Source organism: Mastigoproctus giganteus, chromosome 10 (genome assembly GCF_048544385.1).
Source record: "Mastigoproctus giganteus isolate SK-2022 chromosome 10, ASM4854438v1, whole genome shotgun sequence".
In the NCBI taxonomy this organism is placed as follows: domain Eukaryota; kingdom Metazoa; phylum Arthropoda; class Arachnida; order Uropygi; family Thelyphonidae; genus Mastigoproctus; species Mastigoproctus giganteus.
Genome location: NC_143584.1, coordinates 224,219,314 through 224,233,247, shown reverse-complemented (window position 1 = coordinate 224,233,247; position 13,934 = coordinate 224,219,314). Strand labels below are relative to the sequence as shown.

The 13,934-nt window shown below is 37.9% G+C and overlaps 1 protein-coding gene across 1 annotated transcript in view; it reads left to right on the top strand.

The window, feature by feature from the left end:
* Positions 1–12,316, top strand: part of LOC150079982 (BTB/POZ domain-containing protein 6-A-like) — a 70,003-nt gene extending 57,687 nt beyond the window's left edge. Inside the window, exons 4-5 of the mRNA XM_090383302.1 lie at positions 1,079–1,305; positions 12,235–12,316. Of these exons, the coding sequence (XP_090239428.1) occupies positions 1,079–1,305; positions 12,235–12,316 (309 nt within the window). The remainder of the gene's footprint in view (positions 1–1,078; positions 1,306–12,234) is intronic.
* The last annotated feature ends 1,618 nt before the right edge of the window (positions 12,317–13,934 follow it).

The following is a 13,934-nucleotide window of genomic DNA, read 5'->3' as shown; positions in this document are numbered from 1 at the left end:
CTCCTGGAAAAGATCAGCTGCCCTCCTGTTGAAAAACATTCTGAGCTCTTCAAGATTTCGCCAAGGCTGACTTTACTAAAACAAAACCGTTCCGCGTCTATACAGCTAATAACCTTTGTTCTAATTTTAATAAACTTATAAAGTCACACCATAAACTTATAAAATCACACCAGCACAGTTACAGATTCTCTTGGACCATGCTAAACAGTGACCTTTCTTGCGTTTCCTGTTTCTCCAACTACATGCTTCTGTTTTGCTGGGCAGAATACTACCTGCAAGAGGGGTATTATTATTATTATTATTTTAGGGTTTCCCGTAATTAAATGCATTAACCCGTATTTGTGTCTGTAAATTGCGTATGTTCTATGGTCGATTTGCCTGTTTTGCTGGACGAAAAAACCCCAGTTACTGGGAAGAAAAACCTTGCTATCTACGCCTGAGACCGACTAACTCAGCCACGGAGTGAAAAAAGCCCATTAAAGTTCCTCGCGTCATCGACGGGATTCGAACCCAGGCCTTTTCCACCCGGTGTGGGGAGGACGGTGACGATACCACTGTGCTGCCGCCAGACTGCGAGAGGGGTATACCTGGAGGCAGCTTTCCGGGACACCACTGTTCCTTGATAGCAAAGCAGTTATCAGACAAAACATTTTAAACATTACAGTATTCGCTGCAATATTCGCAAAACTTTACAAATTTGGTACATATACACACTCTGGTCCTTTCTGCAGAGTTTGTATCTTGACAGAGATCAAATGAGGTGAGGAACTAACGTTGAGAATGCCCTAAGCATCATAATCTACTCATGAATAATAACCTTAAGGGGCTCACATCTGGTGAGAATGATCTTGGCAAATCCAGGATTGTGAGCTGAATATCATCATTCTTCTCTTTCTTGGTAATTCCTCTCTTTATCTCTCTCTCTCTCTCTTTCTCTCTCTCTCTCTCAGGGTAATTTTTTATTTTGGCTGGTGCAGCATTAGCCTCAGGTTTTATTATTTACGCTGTTTGGTAAGGTTAGGGTAAGCATCAAATTTAGTAATGTTTATTCAAAGATATTTTTTCCCGAATTGTTTAGGTAATCATGGTGCCAGTGAGAGAGAGACTTCAGTCCTCGCTGAAGGATTCGAAATTTAGCGACGTAACTTTCATTGTTGGAGAGGAACAAGAACGAGTGAAGGCCCACAAATTCATACTTGCCATTGGAAGTCCTGTGTTTGAACGCATGTTCTACGGCCCTTTGAAAGAAGAACGAGACATTGTGATGCCTGACGTGACTCCTGAGGCATTCAACATTATGCTCACGTGAGTCATTACACATGTATTTGCTTCTTATTAGAGTAATGTAATGCGATCTATTTTGAAATACAGTATTATAAACTGTTCAATTTTTTTTAGAAATTGTTGACTCCATCAGCAACTGAATTTTTGAATGTTATTTTCTTTTTAATTATATTTATTTTTTTATGGAAAGTAAAAAAAGCATGGCTTCGGTTCCATAGGAGCGAGGCGGATTCAGGAAATTTTTTTCACACTACAGTGGGCGTTGCATGGCTTTGAATTCCAGAAATTGGAATCAAGAAACTAGAAATACCACCATTCCTATGAAACACATTTAATACCCCACGCACTCCAGGCCCCGATACTGAATGTGAAACAGGTGCTACATGGGATTAGATAGGGATGCAATTAATACACTCGGTACCTAGTTTGTCAAAATCATTTTTTCACAATTCAATGTCCAGCATAAAAGCTCATTTGCTTATCGAAAATTAGCCAATTAAGTGAAACAGAAAATATTTCGGATATTTTGACAAAGGACAGAGAATGCTTCTGAAGATATCGTTAAGAATTGAAATGTTTAGTTTACGGATTATCATAACAGGGTCAATGAGAACAACACATTGCGGAGAATGTGACACGTAATAATTTAAAAATAGCGCAGGCGCATTTAGCAGACTTAAGTTTTATCTAATTAATTGTGATAAAAAAATAATTAATAAAATAAAATATTTCTCGTTTGTAATCGATTTTTCATAACAGTACACTGGTCTGGCACCAAAAGTTATGGAACTTTCCTCGCTCCCTGATTATGAATTTGTACCTGACCTACGACGTATCCTGGCTTATACATCTGATCACATTAATCTAAACTGATTTAAAGTCGAAAATCAGTTCCAATATCCCAGAACTGAAGTCCATTGGAGTTATCTTCCCCTTTTTTATCACCCAGTGTGTGAGGACAGTGAGTATGTTGCTGTGCTACTCCCGATGTCCGAACTGGGGCACAGTACAACAACTTTCTACAAGTAATGATTGAAAATCTTTCAAGTTTCATGGAAGTAATCATTAGACCAAAAATGGTCATCCCGCTAATAATTTCTTTGCAAAAATAGGCGCTTCATCTGTGATTAGAAGGTAATCGCAGTTAGTTGCTGTTGGATTTTAGGTACATCAGCTGGTTACGTCATATTGCGCCATATGTAATATGTCTCTCGAAATTTTTGTGTTCTGTGGGTTGTTCCACTTTTACCACATTTCAGTAATTTTTGTCGCAATATTGGGACATCAATTACATCATATCCTTTGGTCAATTTTATAAATAAAATCCTGATTAAGTTATGTAGGTTTACTGTAGGTTAGAATAAATGTAGATTAAAAGAATCCACTGAATTCTCTAATAAGGTCTGTGTGTGCTTACCCTTCTGATAGGAGTATAGAGTTGTTTAGCAGTCCATACTGATGTAAGTATTTGCTAATATGAGAATGAATATAATTTTCTATAATCTTATTTAGTACGGACTGGGTTGTTATTGGTCTATAATTGTAATTATCCCTTTTTATGTATTGATGATCCCTTTTTATGTATATGTGATCCCTTTTTATATATTGGAATTACTTTAATTGAAAGCAAATTAGTTGGATAGCTCCCTTTCTCTAACTTCCGTTCTATAAGCTCCATTAAAGTGTTGCGAACTGTTCATTATTCCTTTTAACTTCAGTTAGTGTAATACAGTACAGTCCATAAGATTTCTTGTTCTTCTTTTGTTCAATAATATTAAGAATCTCTTGTATTGTGGAGTTGAGGAAGATTATCTTGTTGGTGCCATTGCACAAAACAGAAAGAACTGGAAAGTTACTGGAGTGCCCTTCTCCTTCGGTGGATTGAAAATGGCTGCTGCTGATGATGATCTTCATCACTTGTTGGTTAAAAATAAAAGTTTGGCAATAATGATTATGAAACCTATTCATATCTAAAATAGCCTTGGCAATCTTTGCAACCTCATACCATTTGTTCGTACCAGAAATCTGTTCTAATCGTGTTTTAATTTGATTTCTCTTAGATAAACTCTTCCTTGTACTTATCGGTTCAAAGTGTTTTCGGGGTGGGTCTGTCGACCCACCCCCGAAACACTTTGAACCGATTTTAGTTGCGTCGGTCGCCTCTAGGTGGCACTTCCATAGATACACTTTTAACCTAGCTGACCAAGGGCATTATTCGGCCCCCCCCCACCTCCGCACACAGATGTTGAATCTTTGATTGTGATGACATCACCAATCACGTGAATCCTTCCCATGATAATGTTATTTTTAGGCAATAAATTAATTAGTGCTATTTTGAATTGTTTTTACTTTAAAGTATTCATGAACAAATCAATGGTATTATCTGAACATAGTATTATTCATAACCAATATTTTAAAAACATGTTATTTTTAGGCAATAAATTAATTAGTGCTATTCATGAACAAATCAAAAGGTATTTTGTCAGTCGAAAGTGATTTTAAATATAACTTTTAAGGAAGACAGAATTATAATGAACGAAGTCTTTTATTGAACACTGTTATCAAAATTATTTACAAAGGAATCATTATTCTGATAAAATCTTGACACAGCTCTCTTTTCAAGAACAGTCCACAATTCTCCCATTACAAAAAGTATGAAAAGTACTATAAAAGGTAAGTATCTTCTGTTCCAGGGTTAGTGTTGTTTTACCTGCAATAAAGAGAACATGTTAGAAGATTGTTATAATCCTACTGTGGTGGGGAGCTTTGCTAGTGTTAATGCTTTACAAAAACATACAAAATTACCAAAACATACTGTGAAAGAATGGTTATCGGGACAGCCCACATATGTGGGACACAGACAGCAACGAAGAAATTTTCCTCGTAACCAGATGAAAGTTCCTGGTCTTCCCCACACATTTCAATGTGATTTAGCCAACATTGAATAAATTTGTACCTCAACTTCCTCGTGAATATTGTTGTTTGCCGTACAACGAACAGTCAAACACAATCATGGCAAGATTTCACTGGTTCTCTTTATTTCGAACACAGTTATAATTTGATTAGTGTTATTACTTGAATGCAATTAATGTGTTTTTTCATAATTATAAAGTTCGAAATTAATTTAAATTGGTTAAATTTTAAGGGGAAATTTAAAAAGTTAAAAGAAATTTCCCAAAAGTTGTGTGAAAATTACAAGCTGTATAACATTCTTACTATTCTGGTTAAAATTCGAAAATCTTCATTGCAGACACGGTTTAAACGAGCTTTTTTCGGAATTCTAAAGAGACCGCACAGGTCTTTACTACTAATAAAATCTCAATTCAGATTGCATACTGTTATGAGAACAATCCATTTTTTGTTTTTCCGTATGAAGTTTTCAAGCATAGTTCCAGAAAGTGTTCAGCATTTACAGTATGGAAAAAATTTTCGAGCTCCACAAAAATAGACCGGTGATGCTAAGTTTAAGTACTTAGCAATTAAATTTAACTTATTTACATAGTTTTCCACTCACCTAGTTTTATTAGAGTTCACATTTTGTCTTTCCAGTGAGCGAATTTTTTTTACCCACATACACAGCTGAACGAGAATGGTTTGCATTTGAAATTGTATGTTACCCAGAGCCACAATCCTTGACATGTTGTCTTCCTTTTGCTGCGAATATTTTATCAATTCTGGACATTTCTTCTCCACTTTGATAACTACAACACAAGAATCTGAATGGAAGGTTGAAAAATTCACAAAACCAACACGAGCAGTCCATTTGAAGATACAGAAATTGTAATGACACCAAACCCACGGCTAAAGGCAACTGAAATGCTATAATTATCACGTGGGAGTTTAACCAATCATAAACCAGTTTTGCACGATAACAAGCAAAAATTTAAGTTATATCCACAATATTTTTACAAAAATGTTTCCAACATTTGTGCGAAACGTAATCTGTATACTGATATGTCCATAAGCCTGAAAACGCAAGATAGGTAGAACTCTGAGAAAAAACCCCAAAACAGCAGTGCCATAAACCTCCGTTTACGTCATAATCCTTTGGTTTAATTCCAGGAACACAATTCCCAATAAAACAACATTTTTTACATAATTTACATAATTTACATGTCTCTGTAGCCAATAAAAAATAATTGCGTGTCTATATGAACGCAATAATAATTATTGTGATCCTGCGATTGTGTTTTTCCCAAAACACTAAGACGTTAGTATCTATTATCAATAGTTAAACAATTAAAACTTATTTTCTCTCTCAATAATAGTACTAAGACACATAAAATTCGCAAAAGAATAAAAACTTATTTCTCTATCAATAATAACGTTAAGGAACCACAAAGACACAGATAAAAGTTACAAAAGAATATTCTATTTTATTCTTAAAAAAACTAAAGAAAGATACAAAATACTTACAACTAAAGATTCCCTAACCTAAATAAATTAAGCTACTGTAACCACCATCTGTTGTTAAAGCATCGTTACTCCGATCATGCCAGATGATGGGCACGGTGGAAGCACCAGACGTGGAAAAACCGCTCTCGTCAAAGGCATAGGGATTCCGAGGACCACCAACATTTACATTGTCTTCTTCATACTCCCTGACAATAATGATATTCGGTGAATGAACCTCACGATCAACGTATGCCGATCCTATTGACACTTCCGATGCCGACCGTCAGGAGTTGGATGCGGATATATCACCATCGTATGACAGATGCAAACTTGCAGAGGTTGAAAATTTCGTAGACACTTCCCATGAACAGAGGCTATCATCCAGCGATAGAGATGAATCGGTGTAATCGATACAGGACTGCCCCGTACTAATGGGAGTTGAGCTCCGTGTTTTTGGAAAATATGTCGAGGCATTCCAGTCAAAGACCTCATAACGGTTAGCAACCTCCGAAAGGTCTATGTCGTCGCAGGAATCTAAGGGAGTTGAACCCCGTATTTTCGGAAAATATGTCGAGGCGTTCCAGTCAAAGGTCTCACAACAGTCAGCAACTTCCAAAAGGTCTACGTCGTTGCAGGAAACCCACGGGTCACAACACTCTGAACTTTTATCATAACAGACACCTGACCCTGAACACATGCACAAACTGTACCTACACAACATTGTAAGGACGGAAAAAACGTGAGAGTAGCATGAAGAAATAAACACAAAACTAGCCCCCTTTTAAACTCAAGCAGGTTCAAATGTTAACCCAATACAACCAATCAGATTGGTAGGGAAAGCTGAAAATTTAACCAATGAGATGCGTTCATGAACGTGAGTACGCGCCCGCGTGTACGTACGTACCGGAATAATCGTATATAATACTGTTGCTAAAAACAACTTATTAGTTAACGTGCTCCTTTTTACATAATTTGTTAACACACATTTTGTTGGATCTGTGAACTGCAAAGATTTAGAACGTATTTTTCTGATATAATTTAAAACTTCATAAATGAACGTTCTATTATGGTAATAGAAATGAGAAAATACAGATATATAAAATACAGAAAATACAGACACCTAAAAATTAACAGATTTTCTAATTTTCACAACCTATTTGTAGGTGTCAAATGTATATTTTAGCCGCTAGGGGATAGCACAGCTTGGAACTTCACAAAGTTTACGAAAGATAGCCTTTGTTTGTCCATAAGATCTTCACTGAAAATGGGGAAGTTTGAGAAAATCACATGTCACCTTTAGATATTTTGCGTGTCCAACCGGAAAATTTGTCCCGTTATATTATTTTCAATTGCTAGAATTTGTGCGAAATCGAACTTTTTGTGGCAGTTTCTCTTTCGAGATAGAGAAATTGTCCTTAAACGATTTCGCCCACCTTTCAATTAAACCCTCAGGTTTTTTATGCATTCCAACTCAAAAAATCACGCAAAACGACTGTAAAACGGTTCGCAACCGACTCGGAATTATTGAAATTATTTTTCATAATTTCAATAATTCCGACTCGTCGGAATTATTGAAATTATGAAAAATAAATATCATAAAGCTACATTGACTGGTAGTTTAAAATCAACACTTGTTGACAAGCTGATGGAGGGGAAAAAATAACATTCAATCTCAGCAACTGCGAATGGATCCAAAACAGTTAAAAGCTGAAATTTTTAATAAATTTTCAGTTATCCATCAACACTTTGTAACCTTTCCAAAACAAACGTGAAAAAATCAACTTAAAATTCTTAATTTTAAGCATTTACCGTGTACTATAAGATAAATTTGAACCTGAACAGCTCATTCGAATCATAAAAAACATCCCCAAATAGCGTAAAACTCCAACAAATACAGCCAAACCTCGGAAAATCTAAGAAAAATTATGTAAAAAATCTTAATAACATGTTTTTCAACATTTATTTAAGATTGAGACCCCCCACCCACACAAGAGGATTACGCTGTCACAGCAGATTAAAGCCTCATGATTCAAAAATATATAGAGTGTCATCACCAACTCAAGGGGATTAATAATGATTATAACGTTCTTGGGTTTTTTTTTCTCAGAATTCCAATAAGCTTACACATTAACATGAAAAAACAACGGAAACTGTGTACAAGTAATTAATGGACCCTTTAAAATTAGAGAAAATGATCAGAAAGAGAGAAAATAATCGGCTTTTTCCCATGTACCCAAGGGATGTGTTTGTGAGATTTTTAATTAAAATTTGCTTACAAATCACAACATTTTTGTGCTGTCAAAACATGAAATTCATTCATCACAGTAAAAATCAGGGTGGAAACACGCAAAACACTGTCAAGAGACAGAAATATAAGAAAATTAAGTAAAAATATCTTAAATAATACAGCTTCAACATTTAATCAACCCTCAGACCCCAGCCACAACTTCACAGGTTCTTAACAACCCCCCCCCCTCAAAACGATTATGGTGTTAAGACAAGCCTAAGGTTAAAAAATATTAACCGTTATCATTGAAATAATCACATTTTAGATCTTTTGTGTTTCCAGGAATTCCATCATCCCTCAAAATTTCAGAAATTACTCATTTGGAATCAAGGGAACATATTAGAATTAGTGAAAAATAATAGGGTTTTTTCAAATAAAATAGCTGTTTTATTTATAACAGCTATTTTAATAAAATATTTTATTAAATAAAATAAAATAGCTGTTTTGTGGTCCCACAGTGATCAGGGTTAAATGAAAATTCTTAAGCTCGTAGCAAAGGAGCATTGTTAGTGGGTGTAGTTGTTATTTCCCCGTTTTAAGGTTGTTCCTTATGCACCCCATCTTTTCACTAAATCAAACGTTTTGATTTAGTGAAATCTTTGACTTAGCTTGGTGTAGTTCGGTCTTAGCGTGTGTAAAATAGCCGGTGATATGCAGCTGTTATTTTATTTTTCAGGTTTATTTTGGTTCAATGTGAATGTGAAAATAGCATGCACAGTGTGTGTTAACCTAATTGAGTGTGGTTATTTTCAGTCGAAATAATGAAATTAAAAGTGTGACGCTTCAAATGTATACGCTTCCAGTTAAAATTATCTTAAATTTTCATGTGTTTGCTTCGAATTTTTCCTTTTTCAAATATAAAGTAAGGTGTTACATTGGTAAATGACGAATTATATAATAAACACGGTATCTGCTGATACAGATCCAAAAATTGTTAACATTTCAACTGTTCAGAGTACTTTGAAAAGTTTCTTTATTATTAAAAATATCATCTTTTTACTGTTTTGCTATGTAAAAACCAGCAAAGTTATTTGTCTGTATGTCGCACACATGCAAATTTCAACTTTTGATTGTAAATAAGAAAAAAAAAAACGCTTTTTTATTTGAAAAAACCCTATTATTTTTCACTAATTCTAATATGTTCCCTTGATTCCAAATGTGTAATTTCTGAAATTTTGAGGGATGATGGAATTCCTGGAAACACAAAAGATCTAAAATGTGATTATTTCAATGATAACGGTTAATATTTTTTAACCTTAGGCTTGTCTAAGGATATATAAAGTGCTTTAGCATCATAATACACAGCCATTTCTCAATAAACAGAAAATGTTTAAGGTTGCATCGTTTTAGGTTATATCTCATATTGTGAATACCTTCACAACGAGTTGCCATGATATTGCACTACTTCGAATAAGTAACGCTTCACCTAAGGAGAAGACTAATGTTACTTATTCTCAGATAGGTACCACCACTCAGACGGTGGTACCTATCTGAGGGCTGTTTCAGGGCTGTTTTGTATATGTGTGGGATAATAACTCTATTATCCATTTGTCCCTATTAGACTTAGAAAAGCAAAAAAGTAGAGGGAAAGTAATAGTAGGAGTGGAAGAGGAAAAGAAACGGTGTAGAAGAATGAAAGGGACAATAACTCCTTCAACTCACACCACTCAAAAAACTCCTCGAATAGGCAACGCTTCCCCAATGGAGAAGGCTGTTGTTACCTATTCTTGGAAACTCCGGACATCATCAGGCTCCCCCTGGCGGCACCGTTTTGAAAATAGTATTGGATAAAGATGTCTGTTATCCTCAATATCCCTATTAGACTGAGCAAAGAAAAAAGAGGTAGGAAAGTGACAGTAAGAGAGGGAGAGGAAAAACATGCCGTCGAAGAATGAAAGGGATTTGTAGTTGTGATTCACCTGAACTCAAAACTCCTTGCCCCGAATGGGCAATGCGTCCCCCTGACGGGGATATTTATTACCCAATCGGAGTCCTACGAGTATGGTTAAATTGATCCCCCGGTGCCGTTTCTGGCTATTTGGCCTTCATCAGTGGGTGGGTAGGCTTGTTGGTTAGACCAGACATGCTTTCCAGTCTCCAGACATTCATATGGAATTCACCATCAAGGTAAACTCCACATAAATATCCGGAAACTGGAAAACAGTCCTGCTTTGGGACTACCTGGCTGCCTGTATGGCTGAAAAAAAAAAAAAAAAAAAACTCCCTGTAATGAGCAGACAGGGACAGACACCTTTGTCCGCTCATATCTTTCCACCTCAACCCGATTGGGCTGCTCAATCTCCCACTGACACACTCCGAGGAAGGCCCAGTCCATGTGACCACCTGGTTGGCGGCCTAGAACCCATGTAGGGCAAGCCGCCTGGAGTTGGCTTGCCCTACATGGGTTCTAGGGTCATCCCCCTCTTCCACACTCCTGTTACTTCATGCAGCCTTCAAAGCTCGGCTGCCGTTCATCTGGGAGAGAGACCAAATGCCTGCAGCTGACTTGGTCCCTTTCCTCTAATTACTAAACTAATCTGTTTGGTACATACGCTTCCCTAGCCTAGACTGATCATTACCATCTAAGCTGCACATATATGTTGTCATCTACTAGCCGACATAAAGGTGTGGGGAAACACCATAATTGTAAGAAACTTTGTTTACCAAGTTGTTGTTCTAGTAGCAAAAATCTTCTTATTGCACCATGCATCATTCGAAGGGTGCATTTTGACACCTCCTGTGCAGAGCCGCCTTCCTTCCTTTTCCTGATTTTCCAAGCCTGATATTTACCTTCATTTAAGAGGTATATCAGGATGCGTGTTGCTCTGGAAATCGGGGCCGGGAACTGCAAGAATAGTACTTGTTCCCTGGTCAAGCGTGGTATTCCCATTGTTTTGTGTACACTAAGCCAGATGCGCTGAGTAACCGGACAAGAGAAGAATGCATGTTCCACTTTTTCACACGCCTTACAGAAAAAACACTCAACATTCGTGTGCCCTCGAAATTTGGCTTTGTTCTTCTCCACTGGCAGGTATCCGTGTATTATTCTCCATGCCAGGTCTTTCCGTGACTCAACCTATATGATGGTGTAGGTTGCCCAACATCTGAGTCACATCCAGTCTCAGCCAACTGCGTGGCACCGGTACTGGCAGTGTATTCATGTCGGATAACTTAAGCTTGGTTCTTAATTGGTTCTTGGTTGAAATCTTAAGCTTGGTTCCCATGTGCAAAACCCCTGCAGATAACTCTTGCAAGTGTTTGATTGCCAATTTGTAAAAGGGTGTTATTATTTCTACTGTTGGACCAGAGTACTCCTCACCTAGTAGTTTAGTAAACCTTCCCATATTGTACTTTGCTAAGGCAGCCGCTGCATGGGCTCCCCGTAGGGCAGTCCAAATGTGCTTTAACACATATGCCCACCTTAACCACTTTAGCCGTGGTACTGAATAACCTCCCTCACACTTTCTGCAGTATAGCCTCTGCTGCGTCACTTCTTGCTGTCTGCTGTTCCAGAAGAACTTAGTCTTCGAGTTAGCTTTTTCTGCACGCAGTAATTAAATGGTGTAATTGACACAGTATTCATCAGCATCGGTATCAGAATCGTCCACATGATACACACCCTTCCGGAGAAAGATAGCATCCCCAGATTCCATTCTGACAGAGCGTCCTCCCAAGAATCTAATAATTGCCGGGACGATACTACCGGATATTTCACAAAAGGAACCCCTAGGATGGTTATAGGCGCTGTCGAGAATGTGAGGCCTGCTGGCAATTGTACTGGAGCCTCAGTTCCCCACTGTTGACATTTGGTCTTGCTTTTGTTTAGACATAGGCCGCTGGATAAGCTGAAATGACTGAAGGTTTCCAGCGCTCTTTGTAGAGAACTGCTATCCGCCAAAGTTAGGATCACGTCATCTGCATGTGCTACATATTTGCAATCAGAGTGTGGGCCAGGAAGGTGAATCCCGCTAATGTTTTTAGAAATAGCTAATTGCCTTAATACGGGTTCTAATGCCAACGAGAATAGTGCAGGGCTTAGTGGGCACCCCTGTCTAACTCCCCGTTCCTGTTTTATTTTCTCCGAGCTGTAGCCATTAATCAAAAGAGTGGTTTGTGCCCCTTTGTACAGACTTATAATGGCTGTTCTTAGCAAAGAACCCATTCGGACTGTATGCAGCAGATTTTTAAGGTACTCATGGGAAAGCTTATCAAAGGCCTTTACCAAATCCAGTACAGCCACTACTACACTGTATTGTTTTTGCTTACAGTATACCTGCAAATCTTTTAGAAATGACAGATTTGCCATCACAGATCTTGTTGGAATTGCATATGTTTGATTGGGACCTATGATGTGCCCTAAATGCCTTTTGAGTCGGGCGTTTAATACTTTGGCATACAACTTATAATCTGTATTTAGTAGTGATAAGTAGTGATACTGGCCTCCATTCGCTTACTTCTTTCCCCATTTTACCCTGTTTTTTGAGAAATATGGTTTGGGCTTCTATAAATTCTTCCGGGACAGCCCCTTCCGAGAAGAATTTGGAGAAAATGACGGCCAAGACTGGCCCAATTTCCTCCCAGTACCTCTTATAAAATTCCACTGTTAGCCCATCTGGACCTGGCGGTTTACCTCCTTTCATATCTTTCAATGCTGATGATAGTTCACTCAGGGAGATAGGTTGATCCTGTTCATGTCTGTGAACTGCCAAGAACCCTGGTAATTCCCAGCTCTCTAGTAAAGCTGGTCCTTTAAATGCTGTATACGTTTCCTTGTAAACATGTGCAAAACACTTAACGATGTCACTAGTGTTCTGATATTGGTGTGGGCCTAACTGTATTTGATGGATTAAACTGCTGTCTCTGTGTGACCTGTTGAATTGTTTAAAGAAGAAAGCAGTCGATTTATCAGCTTTCCTGTAACATATTCGCATCTGGATAGCTTCGTTTTCTGCCTGCCTCTCTAATAGCGACAGGATTTCTTTTTGTATTTCCCTTTCTCCCAGATCATCCTGACAAGACTTTAGGAGTCTCCGAACTTCATAGAGGTGCCTTAGCTCTTTCCTGCTTTCCAGGTACTTTTCCCTTGTTAATTTTTGAAAAGCTGTTTTTATTGTATTTTTGTAGTGCACCCAGCTCCCTTCTGTCCAGTGATTAGGATTTCGTAAAAGCTGTGTTAGTCTTTTAATATCCTGCGGGTCACCTTGCAAGAGCACCGGTTTTAACCTCCAGGTACCCTTCCCCTGTTCTACAGTTAGGCTTAATGGAAAGTCCATTATAACTAATTTATGGTCTGTTATTGCGCGGGGTTCCGAAATGTTGATATGTCTTACCCGATTTATTTTGTCTGCTATCTTGCTTGGGACATAGAACCGGTCAATGCGGGTCCCTACTGTTCCCCTAGACTAGGTTGCTCCGTGACTTATGGGATATTTCTTTCTCCATATGTCTATCAGGTCGTGTTTTAAGCTCAAGCTGTTGAGCTCCAAGGAGCCCTCTGTGCCAGTTGTTGGATCCCCCGTACCTGTCTTATCTTTAACTGGGTCTAACACGCAATTCCAGTCTCCTCCTAGTATAATCAATCGGGCCCCCACCAAAAAAAGATGTAAACTACTAAATATCCGCCTCCGCTCTGGAGCGGTGTTTGGTGCATATATATTCATCAGTCTTATTGTGTGCGACCCTATTCTCCAGTCAATGCAGACTATTCTCCCTTCTATGTCCCTTTGAAGATTGCAGAATTTTCCTATGACTGGTGGTAAGACTATGATGCCTACCCCCTTGGAATTCCTTGAGCCAAAACTCCAGAAGCTTAGACATTTGTATCTGTTCTGGTATTTTCGCACTTGGACACTGTTAAAAAAGTGACTTTCTTGGATGAATAAAATTCTTACCCCTAATAACAACATGCTTCTCCATACATGATGCTGAGCATGCCCTTGAGCAAAGACCCTTATGTTCCAAGTACCAA